We start from the raw sequence: 18,693 nt of genomic DNA, 5'->3' as shown, positions 1-18,693 counted from the left end.
CGTAAAGTCTTAATCGAGTTAAGATATTAATTCCCGCCTGCCATCGTTGTGACGCCAACAACATTCCGCCCTCCCTTGATACTTCATTATTCGCTGGATGATATTATTAGACGCTTTTGGGGGTGGTAAAGCCCACCCACCACCACCGCTACAGTCTAGGGACTGGGTAAATTCCCCAACCGTGCCAGATTCCCGAATTTCGATTCCTCCAAAAGGGACTTCTCCTGAAGTGCTGAGTTGATTGACGTATTTCTTGAGTTCCGTTTCTTTTTTTTTCGTTGCGTGGGAGCAGCTCCGGGAAATTCGTTTCCTCTATTTGTGCAGGAGGAAAAAGGAAGGGAAGCTACTTCTCCATTGTGGCGTTGGACCGACACACCCTGCGACAGAGTTACTTTCATCTTGATATTTTCCTCACCCGCAGCGAAAGCGCGCGATATCGATTGGTTGTTGGAATAAATTATAATTTTCGTCGCTATTTCCAATCCCCAAAAGAGGGCACCCGCGGTTAATCAAAAAAGGGTACCCGGTCGGTTGGGCAAGGTCACAAGGAGGAGGATCGAACCGAAAGAAAATAAATAACACAAACAAATACAAATGGTCCCACCGGCGGGTTTCGGTCGGGACATTGAGTAACTCGCCATTCGGGTTTCGACAATTTGGTTAGCGATGCGTGCATTAAATGTAATTATCTTCATTAAGGTGAAACGCTGCTCACGACTGTCGCAAGGTGCGGCACAGACAGGGGTGTTAATGTGTGCCTGCGTGTGTGTGGAGACAATTAGGAGTCGTCGAAAATCAAATTGTCCGACATCATGATGTGACCGGCCGCCATTTGGGGGTTATAGGTTATGTTTTTCACCATGTGGAAAAACCAACCCCTCCCATCGGAAGCAAGGGTTCGGTCATCGGTGACATTCCATGTCATCGCAACCGGCAAAGTAAACTCCGACACCTTTCCATCTGGACACCTGGATGGGGTAGTGTGCAAATAGCAATTGAATCGATTTTTCCGAATCTCGTTGATGCGTTAAATGTCACGTCCGTTGCTTCTCGGGTTCCCCTCGAGCTGTCCCCTCGGGTGAAAATGTACAGGTGGAAATGCCACCAAACAACAAAGGCTAGCAGCGAATTTTGCGTGCCAAACGTTAGCGCAGATTTATCGGCTACTCTACCCGAACTCACCTCCCTTCTCCCTCAGCGGAACGTTGTCGTCATGGGACTGCAATTCACTTTTACGAGCAACTAGCCATAATCAAGGCTCATCTCCAATGCGATGCCATAAAAGAAACGAGTCGGGGAAAAGGGTGTCATAAAAGGTACGCTTTCTGCAGAGAGTAATCAACCGATGGTATTACTTTGCGTACACGAGTGTGGGACGGGGGGCTTATAATTTACTAAAACATCCTTTTCCGCCAGCAACTGGTGGCAACGCTCGTTAGTAGGACGGAGAAAATCACACATTGAACCGGTGGAAATATAAGCTCAAGGGGCGGCACAAAGGAAAAAAGGGGAAAACATTCACAAACGTCACAAGGTAATATTCTACGTCGGTTCAGTTGGGAAAAAAGGAAACCCAACACACGCGCGGGGTCACACTGTGAACCGTTTATGATTATCTACTTTGTTTTCTCCCAAACTTCCGTTTTTACACCAACACGGACATCATTTTTCCTTCGTACCCTCGGTGGAAAATCACTGCATCGTGCAACGGTGGTGCAGTTTTGTTTCACTCATCCGTGTGCAACTGTATGTGTGTGTGTGTGTTTGTTTTAGGTTCATTTTGCCACGCCGGATCATCTCGTTCCGGCGTAAAGTTATGACTCCTCCCCGCTTGCGGGTGCGTCCAAGGTAGCGGGGTGAACTTCCCAACCATGTTCCTTTTTTCCGTTTTCCAAGTATTACAACGAAGGGGCTAGGGAAAGTGTTGAAATACGAGAAATAAATTTTCTGCAAGCTTTTCATTTTCTCGCTCAAACCCGAGTTTTTGCTGCTCACTTTTTCGCTACCGTCGCATGTTATCTGTCAGTGTTATGGCAGCCGAACCGGGTTGGCCTTCTGCTGAATCGTGTGGTTAGTCACCCCCACCTCCGTGGCTCCTCTGGTTCCCGGTTTTGGTATGAAATATCAAGCCACCCCCCCGCCCCTGTCCCTAGCTTACATTAATCATCCCATCCTTGCGAAAGGTTGAGCATATCGGGAACTTTAGAGCTCATTTTGGAGTGTATGATCCTAGCTAAGTATGTGCCCGTGGGTTTTGGCCGGGGAATGCACTAGCAAGATCAAAGCGAAGCAACCAGAACCCGGCCGAAAGGTAACACCGAATCCATCCCAGGATGGAAAGCTTTGAATAATTATCCCAAAATTTCCGAGGGACTCCATCGTCTGCCAAAATTCTCCCAACCAACTGTTTCGGGGCGGGAATCGTTGTATCGCATTTAAATGTTTCAAGATAACGGCCGAACGACTTTCGGCTTCGGCGTGGGCTATAGGCTTTTCGACTTTAAAAATAGCATTTCCGCCACCTACGCAATAAGGATGTACGTCGAACTTTGTGGAGGAATGGCCTGAAGTGGCGGTAGGTTGTTCAATCTTTTCCTAACACTCCTCGCCCCGTTCGAAGAAAGTGTGCGTCAAATGTTGCCCTCGTGCCGGTGACAGGCTCGTTCAGTTCGGGATTTGCCGCCGGCACAGGAAACCTTTATCCTTCCTTCCGACCACTCACTCACACTCATCCACGCTGCTGTCCCACCTGTGAACGGCCGTTGATAGATGACATATCCTTCAACCGGGTGTGTTTTTTGTGTTGCTCTTCCGTCGAACATTCCGAAAAATACAAGAAGGTTGTCCTTTCTATTTCGACCCGTTTTTTTTTTTTTTTTTGGTTTTGGAGCTTCGAGCTCTCCAGTCGGTGTTTTGGTAAATCACTGCCTTAAAGGGATTTGAGCGAACTGAGGAAGAAGGTCGTCGTGCCCGCGTAGGTAGGAAATGTGCATACCTTTTCCGGCCACAATGTGGTTCCCAGTTGGGCCTTTTGAGTCAGTTCGTTCGTTTTCCGAATTGTGATTTTTGTCGCTTCCGTGCCGGGTGTACCGAAGGTTGAAGTTAAAACCCGGGAAAGGTTTCGTGGTATTCCGGACGGGGGGAAAGAAAATGTTGTTCTCTTTTCGTCAAGTATGTCAAACGGATGTGTGGAGCACGTCATTTTGCCGGTTCGCTCGAACGCAGGTGAACTCATGGCGTGCGGTTTTTGACGCTATGGCAAGAAAAAATCACACACCGAAACAACAAGTCGGTTTGTGTCTTCCCAGAATTGAGGATTACAAAAAAAAAAGAAAAGTAAAATGGATCCTTTCTTAACCATCCCATCACTCCTTCCGCCCACATCAATCTGTTGAGATATCTTTTTTTCCTTCATTCATGTTGCGTTTTATTTCCACGCCCACCCATTCCCCGGGAGATACGGGTTTTTTTTTGCTGATGGTTCGTTGATTTCGGAACTGGCACGTCGTCGGCGGTCCCGCATCCATAATGAGCTCGATTATTTTGTCCTTTTTCACAAATGTTTTCCTTTCCCCATGTCGGAACGACGGCCAACGGTGTGTTTATCAATGGAACGGATTCGTCTAACACCAAGTGATGGAAGATAGAAATCCAATCAACGCGAGGTGATAGCAGTCGAATGAATTGTGCTCGTCAAGGGTGTTTTCTGTTCGGTTTTGATGGTGCTGCTTTGCCATGGAAAATACAACATTTGCTGACTCCATCATCAACAGATGATCGTGAAATGAACAGGTTAAATATCGGTTCTTTTCTTCGCTGGAGTTTGGGAGTTGTATTTACGTTTCATTGCATATTTTGCCACACACGAACCGGCTGCTAAATGGAACAAAATTTAGCAACAACCGAACCTCTTTTTTATCAAACTTTCTGCCCGAATCGTACCCGGATTAATGGTCCATTTTCTAATAATACGCTCCCATCACGCAACCCACATGCGGCTTATTACGGGCAATGGTGGGGAAATTAATTTTCGCCAAACATCCATTTTCCCGCACGCAACCCAATGGTTGGGTGGCCGATTTATGGGCACGCACTTTTTCCTACCCGCCCCAAGTAAAAAAAAAGGTCCAAGATTCAATTTACGCACACCGGAGGACCGGGATAAAATTTAATGTTTGTTCAATTTCCGTCCACCGTTCCCGTCATGTGCCTTTACGATTTCATTTTTACTGCCCCGGTTTTTGCGGGGCGGGTAGGTGGTTGGGAGAGGGTGGTCGGAGTTTCCCAGCGACAAGACGAGCACTGATTGACCAATTCATTCTCCCGCCCACGGCCCGGGCATGATCATATATTTGCAGTTATTTATGTATTTATCATGGACAATTTATTTCGTCGGTTCAATCGATTCGGTTCGAGCAGGAAGTTCCCGCTCCCCGATTTCACAACTTCCGGTGAAGTTGATCTCACTCTTACATGGATGAATTAATGCTAGTTCCCTGTTTTTGTCTCTACAATCATTCCAATGGGCTCGGAGATGTCTTACCAAAAGCCATCGCTTGAATTATTTCTACCACTTGGTTGGCAATTTTCTCTTCCCCCCTTCCGAACCGTTCTTCTTCCGTATCCAATGGTTACTGTAGCCTCTTCGTCGGGCCCAAAAGTTGTAAGTGTTTTACTGAAAGACTTCCGTCTGGAGTCCTTTTTCTCCTCGCTTTTTTGCTTTCGGTTTGAAGACACATTGTCGTACAAAACGTTTTTCGTTTCGCGTACACAAAAGCTCGCCTAGCACATGACAGGCGTTTGTTAGGTTGCTTAGTCGTGGCAAGTGTGCCTTTGTGTGTCCGTGTGTGTGTTCCCATGTTTTGTGATCAAGATGGAAGATACTGTTGAGGCGCGAGTGGCAGGCGGACAAAGTGTAAACGGAATTTTCCTGGCGCTGAATCGAAGTACAGATAAGTTGCGATGAAGTTTCGTCGCGATTGAACGAAGCGGAAGTGATTGGGAAGTTGGATGAGGACGGACCGGGGGAGGGCGGGCATGATGTGACAACATGCCTTGAGGGTATGTTAAACTTTTTGTACGGTCCTTCCCCCCGTGTGGGGATGCACGTAACTCGTTCCGCATTGTGGCCGGCAGGTGCGCCAACATACATGGCTTCAACCTTATACACACACACACACACACACACACACACACACAAGGGAAGCAAACAACTAGTAGCATAAGGAGGGGACACCCATCAGGATGGCACTTGAGAGCACATGAGGACCTCCTTGGGCCGTGTCGGGATGGAGGCCAGTATCTTTGCGACATAAATGATTCAGAGGCTTCCTGCTTTTGAAGCTAGAAGTGGCATCTTTCTGTCCGCGCTGTGAAAAGCAGGGCATCCAGGGAGACACTTTTCCCAGAAGTTTCTCGCAAGAGGGAAGATCCATGTCGTACGCCGGTGGATAAGCGTGGTACCTTCCATGCTCAGGGTGTGTATAATCTGGGTAGGGGCGCTAACTAACAAGATTCTCATCGCACGGAACCGAGTTGGAGAAATTGTTCTGGCAGGGCCATTATGTGCATCCAGGAAAGGATGCGAAAATGTGGCTCGACTGACACATGTCGGAGTTCATGTGTAAGTGTGTGTGAGTTGGAGGATCAGAGTTCCAGACCCCAGCGAGAACTGATTATCAATTCCACCCTGATAAGCCGGAAATCGATAATATTCTACTTCCGCCCAACGTCACGAATAAACGCTTTCTCGAGCGATGTTTGCTCGGGAAATGTTTTTCCCTAGGACGATCGACGTTTCCGAAAGAGGCGTACGTTCCAATCAAGATCAATTACATCCCACTGCCTGCCTGTTTGCAGGATGTCAATTGGGGAAATTAATTTTATTTCCAACCACATTTGCCGAGCTTTTCCCGAGAAGTGTAATGCAATTCGAGAGCAAAACACACATTTATCTTTCAATTGAAGCCCGAACCGTCCCGTCCGATTGTCTTTTGACGGTCATGTCGTCCTTCATTAGCCCCAATCATGTCTCCCTGGGCAGCAAGGGTGATGGTGTGGGTGCGTGTCCTGAAAAGAAACCCTTATGGAGCTGTAACGCCACCCGATGCTCGCCACTTGATGGACGGCCGTTGACGTGTCCGGAGTTCGGAACATGAGCACCGAGGAAGGAAACTGTTTGCCCAGCTGTCCACATTACTTCTGGTACCGGGAATCGGTTGCTTTTCATGGACCAACCGAAGAGAAAACAGCATCATCTGGCCTTCTGCTGCTAATTATTTAGCTCACTAGTTGGATATGTCTGCGAACTGACGCTTCACTGCCTTTTAACAGTCGTTTCATACGGTCATTTCTTTACCTCCTTTCTTTTCTCTTGCCACTCCCGCTCCTCTGTTTGTTTTCCGGTGGCGGTATCGGTTTTCCTTTCTCCAAATAAAACGACTGTTTTTTCTCCATTCTCCACCACCACCGCTGGCAGCATAAATCATCCCGGGTAGATCTTTTTACCCTACAACAAGAAGTGCCCCAAAATCGGCCCGCTGGCATCGTTTTATCTTGTGCTAGGCCGAGTCTCGGCATGCGAGGATGGGTTTAGCTGTGCTGTTTTGCTGGCTGATTGTTATAATAACTGGCCTTTGTTGACTTTGGGCAACCGGCGGTCCTTGTGTGTGTGTGTGTGTGTATGCGGTTTTTGTCAGCACCGACATTCTTGTGACAAATGTCACATTCGTTATGATACGGTTGCGATTTATTTATGTTGCTAAGCCTCGCATAGTCTACTTCCCTCCGCCCCTCTTCGCCGTCCATTTTAATTCGGGTATCGTGCTGGATGATATCAGACATTACCATCAGATGGAATGTGATAATGCTAAATAATGACTTTCTAGGAATAGCACTCCTACTTCTCGTCGACGTTTTGATCATGCCACGTAGGGCGTATCATATTCATCTGGCGCAGTCACACACGATTTAGCACAAGTAGCTACGGCATGACGGCAGACGTTCTGATGGTATCAAATTAGGATCTAAATCATTCCATTGCGTAGCGTGAGTGAAGCAATGTAGCGAATTTTAATGGATTCGAGAGTCAGGTTGGCCAAAAACAAGCTGTTTATAGCCTGACCCTAAAATTGAAATCAAACATCCTTCTCATCATTGGAAATGTTTTTGGTTTGCAGAGCTTGGAAAATGATGTTTTGTGTTTTGTTTTTCGAAAAAATTAATATTTTCATTCCGCTCCCGGTTGTTTGAATAGATTGATTGAAATTTCCTCCCCATCAAAGCCAACATCATCGATTTGTGCTATGGCACGCTCAGTAGAAATGTCTGTTAATTTGTGTGGAACGCTACGATTCGATACCAGCTTTTGAATGTATCCGTGCTCCGTCCATGCCGACAGAAGTCAATGCTCTATTTATGGCGATACTGATATAATCTGCACGATAAGGACGAGCCGACGGTATAGAAAATGGCCACCAATCTGTCAAGTGAAATAAAAGCGTTTGATGTTTATTTAATGGGGTAATGGAACGGGCGAAGGAAATTGAATGCCTTACTCCCCTGTTGTCAATTCTACCCCACTTGGAGTTTAAATGAAAAATTACCCGGCAGCTGAAATTGAATTTCCTCCCGAGAATAAAAGCTGTGTGCTCGCGCTTAGAAAGAATATTTTAAGCCGTGTGATTGAAACATTGTCCATCAAGAACCAAAACACGTTCCTCGGTACCGTCGGGACTACACCGTCCGACGCCTATTACGATCGGGAAATGTGTCCCAATGGAGGCGCCTGGTACTTGAACGCCCCATCCGGGTTCTCCCGTCCGTGGATCGGTTTCGGTCCGGTGCGCTTCAGCGGCGCCCTTGATCGTGTTCCACTTTCACACTTCCACTAATTAAGGCCACCAAGACACCCGATACACGATAGCACTGAGGGCGCACAAGCTTTCCCGAGGGAAGCCATTTAAAAAGAAACATGATACGCCACACAACGGCTATACACGCTAGGGTTTCACCATTACCGATCGACGATACCGATTATTCATTACGTGGCGGAAGGCAATGGAAGGCGTTCGTACAAGGTGTAGTTTTTTGCCGTGATTTATTTTCTGGTCCACCACTTACTTGCGGTCTATCGGGCTTTTCCCTAACCGGGTGGAAAACTCAGCCGAGGCCAACGGTCCCATTTGAACCGGTTTGTGGTTTGCACGAAACCGAGCATAGTGGCGAATAGTAAAAGAGCGAAAACACAAAACGAAACTGCCTTTACAAACGAAACACACACACATTCAAAATGTGGCCGATGCCATGTGACGTGCCGTGGAAAACTTTTTGGGCTCGTCCCGGAAAGGCGCAACAGTGTATCGGGTGGCAAAGAAGGGGTCTTGGGAGGGGAGTTGATGAGGGGGAAAACCACGTGAGAACACGACGACGTAGCGTTCTTTCTTCATCCTTTTCACAATCCCTTTTACTGTGCCCGCATCAAATAATGCTGTGCACCAATACTTACGCTTTCCCGTATCGCGTGCTGGGTTTTCCTTCGCTTCGCACCGTTCACTCCTGTTTTGTTTTTGACTCCTTCTGCTTCGTCACGCTCGCTCGCACACACTCAAACTGGAGTTGCACGGAAAAGCATGCACGCACAGACACATGCAACAACAACACATACACACAGACGAACTCGGATGCACACGTGGTGCGGTTTTGTTTCACTGTCGAGTTGGTAAATCTGCACGGGTTTTTCCTGTTGTTGGCCCTTGACGATGCATCAAACCGTTGCTTATCTGCACATGCACAGGGAAAGGAGTTTTCTCGGTAGCCTTCGTTTTACCAGCGCTCGTGTAAACATTGTTGAACAACAAAACCATCCGACCAGGAACTGCATTATGGTCTGCGACCGAACATTGAAAGTCTGCAGTGCATCCGGGAATGCTTCATTTATTTACTCGGTAATGCTTCTTTTCACAGATGGTTTTCTCTTTTTAAAACCATTTGTTAATAAGTATTTTACAACACGATTTTATTTGCACTCAGGAAGGGGTATTCTTTATCGCACTTGGTATAAATGTTACTGCATGCCAATTTATTTCGTCAAAAATAAACCTGCAATCCGTGGGCTACTCCCAAACTCCTATTAGTGTGTCGGTTTATTTTATTTGCAAGTGAGTAAGGGGGAGGTGGTTTAAGTAACTTTCTTTCCCGTCGCAAATAATCACTTACGGACCTGCCCTGATACGTATAATTGGCCGGGATGGGGGATGACCGTTGGCTCGTAAACCCGAATTGCCCACCGCCCGTACCAAAACGTGCGGAATCCTTACGAGACACTAACTAATCTTTAGCCCCAGGATAACTGCGATACACTTTCGGACCGAACGGCGAAACGGTCCCCGCCAGCCAAACCAAACGAAGCCGTCGCCATGGGGTCGCGGGTGCGGAGTGCGAGAACGGCAGGATAGGAAAATCACGCATCAAAATGCAGCATTATCTTCGCGCTACGGCGCCCACATACACACTACGGCACACTACACTACTACCACCAGCAACGCGCACTCCAAAAAAACGGAACCCAACGTGACACGCGGCGACGCGTCGATGCGGCGTGAAAGACCAACTGGCAAGCCAGCCGACGACGAGGACGACCTGGGTCCAGCAACCGACCCGAGCGCAACGATGGTTGAAGGTTCACTCCGACCGTGCTGCGGGACCGAGGCGGCTTTTAGCCAGAAGGTAGACTACACGCGAACCTCCGATAATCGCCGTTCGGTTGATAGCGCAGCGTTCGAGCAGCTCCCGTTCGGACTGCTCGAATGTGCCGATCTACTACGGGAAGCGCTCCCCCAGCAGTAGTGCCTGTTTCTCGGCAGGAGCTTGACGTTTCGTGCCGCTCCTGGAGCGCAGAATGTCGGATGCCACATTGTCCCTCGGCTCCGGGTGAGCGTGTTTGCCATTCATAAACAACCTTTCCCCGAACCCCGAGGAGGAAGCAGCAGAAGCGCATGCTCGGATCGAGAGGGAAGCACGGGTAAACACCACTGCACTGCACTTTTACTGCGGCCTCTGCAAACACAGGCTTTTCGCCGGATCTCCCTGGAGGGATGATTCGGAGCTTTTTGTTGTGGTGCTTGTTTGATATTGTCGAATTATCGTGTTTATCATTGCGCTAAATAGGTATAAGAATGTTACTATCAGCTTTGCAATGTTTTCTTTTAGACCCAGTAGACTCTTTTTGACGATGAGTACGCGCTTTATTTGAAATCTTCAAAGTATAAAACGAATGGTTGCCGTTTCCGAACTATGTTTGGCCTCCTTAAAATATAATACGGTACAATACATAGCTTTATTCTAGTTGAAAAATCACGGGTTATAGGTTGCATCCCACGAATACAATTTAAAAACACGGATCGCAACATGTCGGGTTCAAAACGATCACGCACAGCATAGAACTCGCAAACCATTAAACTCTAAGCGAAGGAACATGAAAAAAGAAACGCACAGTTGGAACCTCTTATATGGTACCTTTTTCTTCTGTAAAACACTTTTCGATAAGCGCTGTTTGTGTATGAGGTTTTCTATTACGAGCAATCCAAACATCAACAAAAACGGTAGAAGAGGATGATTGATAAGAAACTGGTGAGCATTGTTAAAAATAGTCGCAAGCTATCGTGTACAAAGTTTACTACGTACAAAGTTGTGATGTTTTGGAAACATTAATGTGATTGTGACGTGTGCATTGTATTTTTACTAGTTTACGGCTCATTTAGATTTTACTTAGTCAATGAAAAAAAAATGCCAATCGCAATACTTTTCTTCTACAACTAGCATCCGTTTGAATCATGGCACCAACGGTCGCTCGAAAATCAATAGTGCTCGCCGGAGAGATTAGGTTATGTTTTCGTTGTGAGCAACGTTTTCAGACCGCGTGATCAGTTCGTCGAGCCTTCATCCGTTCGCTGGTTGCGTTTTTAATGATCGGCTCTAGTCGGTGTTGCAAGAAAGCTCCTTTCGTTGAAGAACAAAGACGACTTTCTGATCGAAGGTACCATTTTGGGATTCATCTTTTCTTGTGTTAATCCAACTGTTCCATTTGCCTTTCTGCTGGTAGTGTTTTGATTAGTGCGTCGATAAATGGTGCAAAAGTACAAGCTGTGAATTGTTTGCTAGCTGTCAAAACGGCAGCACCAGCTGACAGTGCTCGCATGTCTGTGTGCGATTGCGTGTGAAGAGGGTGAGCTGTTTGTCGAGATCGTTGTCGCAGTGAGGTGACAGTTCGTGTAAACAAAACTTCCGGCAGTGTGTTCGATAGTGACCGGAGAAAAATTAAACGGAGTCACTCCAACAGCCCCGCGTTCGGCTAGGATTTCCCACGGCGTAGAAACGACTTCTCGAGTTTGAGGCCTATTTTTGCACATTCCCAAATCATTATCGTTCCGAAACACAGTGGAACACGGTTTCGCAGCTCGGCCGGATTTGTACGACGACTGCCGGTAAGTGTCCATCGTGGTTGTGATTTATGGGCAAGGACATTCCGTTTCGGCCGGTACCTTATCGAGCGTTTTCCCTCCTGGGACACGGAGGCCCGGTTGCGAAGCTGACAAAGTGCGATAAATATCATCAACCTGCAAGTGGGAAATTTTTCGGTAACACAGTCACGCAAAGGAAGCATTAATTATAACCTGAGGTGATAATCTTTCCGTACTACGTTTGCACTTTATTAAGCCCGGCCGAAGGTCTGATAACGGAAGCTGCTAGGCTAGCTGGAAGGTGGCTAAAAATACTCATTTGATTGATTGTGCCATAATTTTTATTTTCAAGCATTTATGCTCTCTCTTGCACATGGATTTTTCTTTGCAAATCAATATTCAGGGTCCTTTTTACCACGTTGACTACCAATAGCCCACATAGTGGGTGACAGGCCTCTCGGAACATGTCACGAAACTCATGTAGTATTGCACTAATAAAGTGGTAGGTTGTAGTAGTTGTTGAACATTAGACTAAGGAAAGCTTAGTCCATTTGTTTTTGGTTTAAAAACAAGTATTCGAATTTTTTTTATAAACAAAATTTATCAAAAATAATTAATTTCTAATTTCTTTTAAAAATAACGCTTGGCAGAAAGATTCTTCTTACAAGCTTATTTTCGAAATGAAGTAGAGTTGTAGAAGTGTTATTTTTTACATATTCGTTTCGGTTTATTCATCTGAAACATAATGGCAATTTTAAATCTCTACGTTAAACTGTTTAATTAAAGGGATTATTTGTGACATTTTCTTCTTATAACGATTACTTATTAGTTTCATTTTCTAATTGAAATAAATGATGTTTTCTGCAACGTTTTTATCCTTCCCAGCAATAACCGTGCTTTTTGGAGCGATATCAAGTATCGATTGCAGCTGTTCAATGGAACGTCTATTTTTTCCACGACGCGGTACACACACACATTCCAGGCGTTCTCTCATTCGCCTTATGTAGGATCGCTTTCGCATAGCAAAACCACCATTGCCGGGGTGATTTTGTTGCCCTTCTCAGGAGCAAATTGAAATTGTATTGACCTTTTTGCTTCCCCCTTACCTGCCCTGTTTATCGGCTAAATCGAGAAGAAACGATTCTGTGGCACGACTTCTTCATTTTATCCCGTCCCGGCTATATGTCCTGTCCGCTGATCCAGTTTTGTGTGGGCTGCCGGACTTCTCGTTTGCGGTACACGGTTGCAACGGCACCGAACCGGCATCGCGATGAAGCAATATCGAGGTGGAAATAAGCCATGAGGGAATAAGGGAATTTGATCGGCCCGGTTCAATTCCGACATTTTTTGAAGGAAAAGCTTGTGCTGCCAAAGAGAGGTGGCAAGAAAAGAAAAAGAAAATGCCCGGTAAGCTGTCCGTACCAGTGCGAAGCAATTTTGTTTTCGTTCTTTGGAAAGTTTTTCGATGCTTTAGTTGTGCACAGCCGCACGAAGAAAAAGGACGAAAAAAGATGAAATTGAAAAAGATTGGGGAAAAATGTTCTTGAAAAGCTTTAAAATGTTTTTTTAACTTTTCGGGGACACAAGATCAAAAGGGTCGGGAGCAGGACATTTAGCCCGTTTTGCATGATGTTCATCGATTTTTTTAAGGGTCTTGTCGGATACCAGGAACGTCCTGCCCAGCTTTTTTTTCGCCCCTCCCGTACCTACGTTTAATAGCGGCCGTGTAAAAGCGCAAAACTGCCGCGGGATAAGAGGTTGTCCGTATTATGTTCTTAGTGTATTTTTCTGTTCGTTCCGTCGATTGTCGTTGACGTTGAGGGGGAGTGGATGATTCCTGTATTTGTTGTTTATTTTTCTAACATTGCATGAATAAAATAACAGGCTCGTTTAGGCGAACGTATCTCGTTCAAATATGTTCCCCCGCAATCCGCCAGCGGAGAACGAGGGTCTGTTTGGAGATCGAACAGATAAGCGATGCCTTAAATTTGAATGTATCTCGTTAGAGTAGGTCCATGTCCTTACCCGGGATTGTAGGATTTAAGATGAAGCGTACTTTTGATGGCATTTGATAAAGTTACTACAATGAACAATGCTCTTTCATTTTAATATACATTAATGCGGTGGTCCGTTGGAGGCATTTTTATTCAATTTTCTACGCACTATGCAGAGGATGGGCTGCGAAAGAGATCCGATTAAAATGTCGAAAATTGACATTTATTCTTTTGATTTGTGCAGGGCGTTTTTGCTCATCATTGCTCCAATTTCTCTACCGTTTTCAGGCAATGTACTCAATGATCATTATTCGATTTCATCTCGTGATGTAAGCAGTTTTCCGGCTTTCCACAATACTCACCGTAGCCTTGGGTGGCCAATCTCGAGCAATTCAATTCAAGAACCGTTGATTCTTGAAGAGGCCATACTGAAGCCCGCAAACCTCTATGCTTACTAAGACGCACGTGAAAGCATCGCTTGAAGTGGTAGGGATTATTTTTTATTTATTTATTCTGGTTTGACTTTTGTGACTTTCACCATCACTCCGTTTTCGCCATCGCCAAATGTTCCGGGTTCTTTTTTCGTGCATCCTTCGCGTAAGTATCACTCATCCACCCGGAACAAAATCACGCACACCGGGGTGAAAGGATTTTTTCCGGTCCGATTTCGTTTTCGTTTCTTCGAAAAAGATAATCACGAACGCGAAGGGTTTAAGGCTGCGTCATCTTTTTCGATATTCATCCTTTAGCAAAAAACCTAAACAATCATCCACATTTACGGTTGCGAGAAACTCGCTTCTCCGCATTGTTTGACTTGCTTAATTTTGGCCCATTTAACCTCACTCTTGTTCGCTATTGAATAGAATGATAACATTTTCAACAAACGGAGTTGAACAAAAAAATATTCCGATACAAAACGTTTCGGTCGAGAAAAAGGAAAAATCGATCGCGAAGTTTCTTTCCACCATCCCACGCCTATCACGGAGGATAACACGGTTGTGCGATTAGTTATCCTTTGACCATTCTGTTTGTCATCCACTGTTGACTTGTGGACCGGATACCGTTCGTAGTGGGATGGCTTTAATTTCCTTTTTCTTTCATTTCCGAGTGGGTCGAAACGTTATGATAAATGAGTACAGCCTCCGCCACCGGCATTCCGTGGCATTCACTACGGCTGGCTGATTAATTGGTTAAGGGTCGTTTTTTAAGGACGCCCCCAGTTTTTTTGCTTCCTTTCTTGCGTTCCCTTTAAAATAATTATGAAATGTTGTGACGCCTTGGAAAAGGAACAAAAGGAGCTTTCCCTGCTTATGGGTCTGCTAATGTCGGTGATGAAATAATTGGCAGAACAGCCGGTAATTGAAAACAAATTAATGAATGTTGTTTACTGGTTGATTGATGTGCTTCAAGTGGGACTTGTTTCAAGGTTTTTGCCAGCAGGGACCCATCATCCCGGCATGTAATGGTTGGTAATATGGTCCTTTTGTGGTTTTATTAATTTGCCTAGAAAGTTATAATTGCGTTTGGAATGTTTTACTACTATCAATCATTTTTAAAAGCGCGTTATTTATTTGGTGTAACATTGTAGCGCATTTTGACGTGGGCGAACAGGGAATAGTTTATTAAGTTGTTTGCGTGCGCCGAGCTCCAAAATAAGCTCATAAAACCATAAAAACTGAAATGACTGCACAATTTACGAGTGCAGTTTTTAAAATGCTTTACTACATTCCAACGATTTGTGCAACGGTTGGAATAGGGGAGTTTTTAAATTAGTGGCCATTTTTTTTATCGGATACGATGAAATTCAATGTTCGCCCCCTTTTTAACCCAATGCAATAGAAACAACCATACCAGAAGCAGTTTCGACGAAGGTAACAAGAAAAGGCGATAATAATATGCACCATAACAACTTCATCGTAATTTTCTAACCTTACCCTTCTGGTGAAAACAGTTGCTAGTGCATTTTTATAGAGTTCAACTGGAACGGGCATGCTTTTCAGGCGAGGAAGGTGGTGGAAAAATGCAATTTAAATTGCAAACTATGCGACCGGACAACATCATCTTGCGCAGTTTTATTTACCCTCCGGCCGGTCAGATGCATTCCAATAGGAAACGAGATGCGTGGTTCTGTTTTTTACAACTTTGTAACTCAATTTTCACGTCGGTTCACTTGGTAACGTAATTGCATATACAATTTTTCTGGACATTCATCATGGATCGGTCGGAATGCATAAACAACTCCTGGGTGATGGATAATTATATCTCACAGCTGGTTCTCTGGAAGTTGTATAGAAAGCTCAACAATGGCAGTAGGTGACAAACATGTTTGGAAAGGGCTTTATCCACTAGTTGAAACATATTTAATAATTGATCCAGAGTTGGTTGAAGACCTGGAAAAATTTTATAATATTTATCAAACCGACGGTTTTCGAACACCAAGCCGAGATTAAGCTTCTCAATGAATGAGTTTTTAATATTACTATACTTTTTTTTGTTTGCATTTTCGTCTTTTAGGGGGTATTTTTTTAATACTACCGAAAAAGATACTCAGTCAACGTGGCAGTAAACGTTTTAAAAGATTATACAAATAAAGTACGCCAACGAAAGATTAATATTTTAAGATAATATATTTGATCTTTAGCGGATCATAGCGTAAGAAAATGCTCAAGCAAGACTCTGTCAGATAACACAGTTAATTTCAACAGATGACTCTAGAAATGATTTTATTACTTCATGAGGATGGATTTTTCTTTTCAATGAACGTTGGTTATATTTTACAAATAATAAAATTTTAATGAGATATTTTATGATCATTTAACATCGACAACAATTTTGTCCTTTATTTGATGTATAATAACAGTCACTTCCCAAAGAAACCTTCATGATTTTTTATTTATAATTAATCATGCATATTTACATATATTTAACCTTGAAAACAGTCATCAACCGCTGGAACTGATCTTTCCGAATTCCATTTCATTTCACTGCCAGTCAACGACCGTTGCCGGACCGTTTCGCGGCATCGTTCATCACTCGCACTTGACATTGAATGGTTCGTGGTCAGTTGTTGGTGTGATTAATAGGTTGATTGCCGTAAAGCATACCGCACCGGTGGTGAAGAACCGGTGGTTAGCTTCCTTGATGGCTCTCTTTTCTCGTATCTACCCCGCGCAATGCCGCGTATTTGATAAGCGGAATTATTGAAGCGCAAGAAAGCGTATAGATAGTTAACGTCCTGCCACGAAACCGGAATACGCTATCGTCGCGCTTGGCTGGGCAGACGGATGATGTGTTGCGGTATCAATTGTGACCGATTATTGGCGCAATCCAGGGCCGACTAACAAAAAAAAAAAAGGCAAGGCTACAATCCACGGCATGGACGTTTGTGCGCCCGTGTGGCCTATGTTGGCGGAAGTGGAGATGTTCGCGTGTACCGTTTTGCGTTCTATTGATAAGAAAGAAGACCGCGCCATTGTCGATGGCGTGCTTGATGTAGACTGGTAGTAGTGGTGCCGATGACGTAGAAGCTTTACGTTATATTGCAACATAAACGTAGAAAAATATGAGATCAGCCTTAATACAGACACAGTTTCTAATCTAATGCCCTGCCCGTTGTGTATTTCCAGTACCCGCCACCATTTGATTGAGCCACTATTCACGCATACACAGCCAGAGTGCGCTCCCCGCAGAGACAGGTGTTATTTGGTTTCACGAGGCTTTCACGATTCACGGACCGTGGAGCCGAACGATTTGTGACATAATCCCGTCAGCAGCAGCAGCGTGCGCTTGGACCCTTCGGTTTCCTCGTTCGATCCCGTTTCCAAACGTCTCTTAGGACCGAGAGGGAGAACGAAATAGGAAATAAGTCCCAAACAATAGCGGCGAAGAGCAAAAGCGGTTGGAGCAAGGTGCAGGATGGAGTTTGATTCCGGTTCCGACGAGCTGAACCAACGGATAGCCGAATGGTTGCGATGGGATAAGGTAAGTGGAGCGTAACGCCGAACCGGTTGTGATCTGCCACCACGATGTTGGTCTTTTTTTTCCCCGCCCCTCACCCGGATGTTGGCGATGGACCGAAAGGGATACCCCGGAAGAGATTTTAAAATAATCGTTTGGCAAAATGAAATTTTCTGTCCCGTTAAGCAGCCCCGAACGGGGTTTTCATACGTCTCCTGTCGACCTTTTTTTCATCCCCCTCCCCTTCCATCCACAGAATGACAAAACCGCGGACGAGATCCGCAGCCTGGCGGAGCGTAAGGAGTGGAAGGTGCTCGGTGGACGGTTGCTGCAGCGGCTCACGTTCGGCACGGCCGGGCTGCGCGGTGTTATGCAGGCCGGGTTTAACGCGATGAACGACTTGGTGGTCATCCAGTCGGCGCAGGGATTGGCCAAGTACTTGCTGCAGTGCTACCCGTCGGCGGAGGATCGATCGCGGGGCGTGGTACTGGGGTACGATGGGCGGTACAACAGCAAAAGGTGAGGTCTTTGGGAACCGACAGAGAGTGATATCTATTCTTAAGGATTGGGTCTTTGTTGTGTAAGAACATTGTGTATAAAATTCATCTGTTCATTGTATCGTAATGTTAACACACATCCTTGGCCTTCTCGCACAGGTTCGCCGAGCTGAGTGCGTGCGTGTTCCTGCACGAGAACATCCCGGTGTGGTTGTATGGGCGGACCGTGGCCACGCCGTTCGTGCCGTTCGCCGTGCTGGAGCTGAAGTGTTTGGCCGGCATTATGGTGACCGCATCCCACAACCCGAAGGAGGACAACGGCTACAAGGTCTACTGGACGAACAGTGCACAGATCATTCCACCGCACGACAAAAACATACAGACGTCCATCATGGAAAATTTGGAGTAAGTACGAGACGGAGTTTATTTGTGTTTCACTAATACAGTTAGTTGAAGGTATAGTATTTGTTTACTTGTTGGATCTAACATATCTTGCTTAATGCTCATCTGTTGTACAAGAACTTTGTATTCTTTTTTTGTTCTACTTTGTACGAAACTTTTGTTATTTTGAATCTGTTACTTTATTAGTTTTTATCTGAAAACTAAATCAAAATGATAAACTAAAATTAATTATATTACTTCATTTGGGAAGTTTATGTTTACCATGATATACTTTTAGATTTTCTGATCGCTGATACTTTACTTTCGAGAGTATTGGATTGATTTATTTATTATGATATTACGGACGTTGCCGTATTGTTAGAGCCAATAATACTTTTGGTATTC

The 18,693-nt window shown here is 45.1% G+C and overlaps 1 protein-coding gene across 3 annotated transcripts in view; it reads left to right on the top strand.

The window, feature by feature from the left end:
- LOC131262006 (phosphopentomutase) overlaps positions 1 to 18,693 on the top strand; it is a 63,751-nt gene that overhangs the window by 39,112 nt on the left and 5,946 nt on the right. For all 3 annotated transcript variants that reach the window (XM_058263898.1, XM_058263896.1, XM_058263895.1), the window contains 3 exons: positions 17,080 to 17,434; positions 17,667 to 17,929; positions 18,067 to 18,312. In XM_058263898.1, coding sequence (XP_058119881.1) covers positions 17,369 to 17,434; positions 17,667 to 17,929; positions 18,067 to 18,312 — 575 coding nt within the window. In that variant the 5' untranslated portion in view covers positions 17,080 to 17,368. The remainder of the gene's footprint in view (positions 1 to 17,079; positions 17,435 to 17,666; positions 17,930 to 18,066; positions 18,313 to 18,693) is intronic.

The sequence above is a fragment of the Anopheles coustani genome, chromosome 2 (assembly GCF_943734705.1).
Source record: "Anopheles coustani chromosome 2, idAnoCousDA_361_x.2, whole genome shotgun sequence".
In the NCBI taxonomy this organism is placed as follows: Eukaryota; Metazoa; Arthropoda; class Insecta; order Diptera; family Culicidae; genus Anopheles; species Anopheles coustani.
Note: the sequence above shows the minus strand (reverse complement) of the source record. Positions and strands in the feature narration are given on the sequence as shown.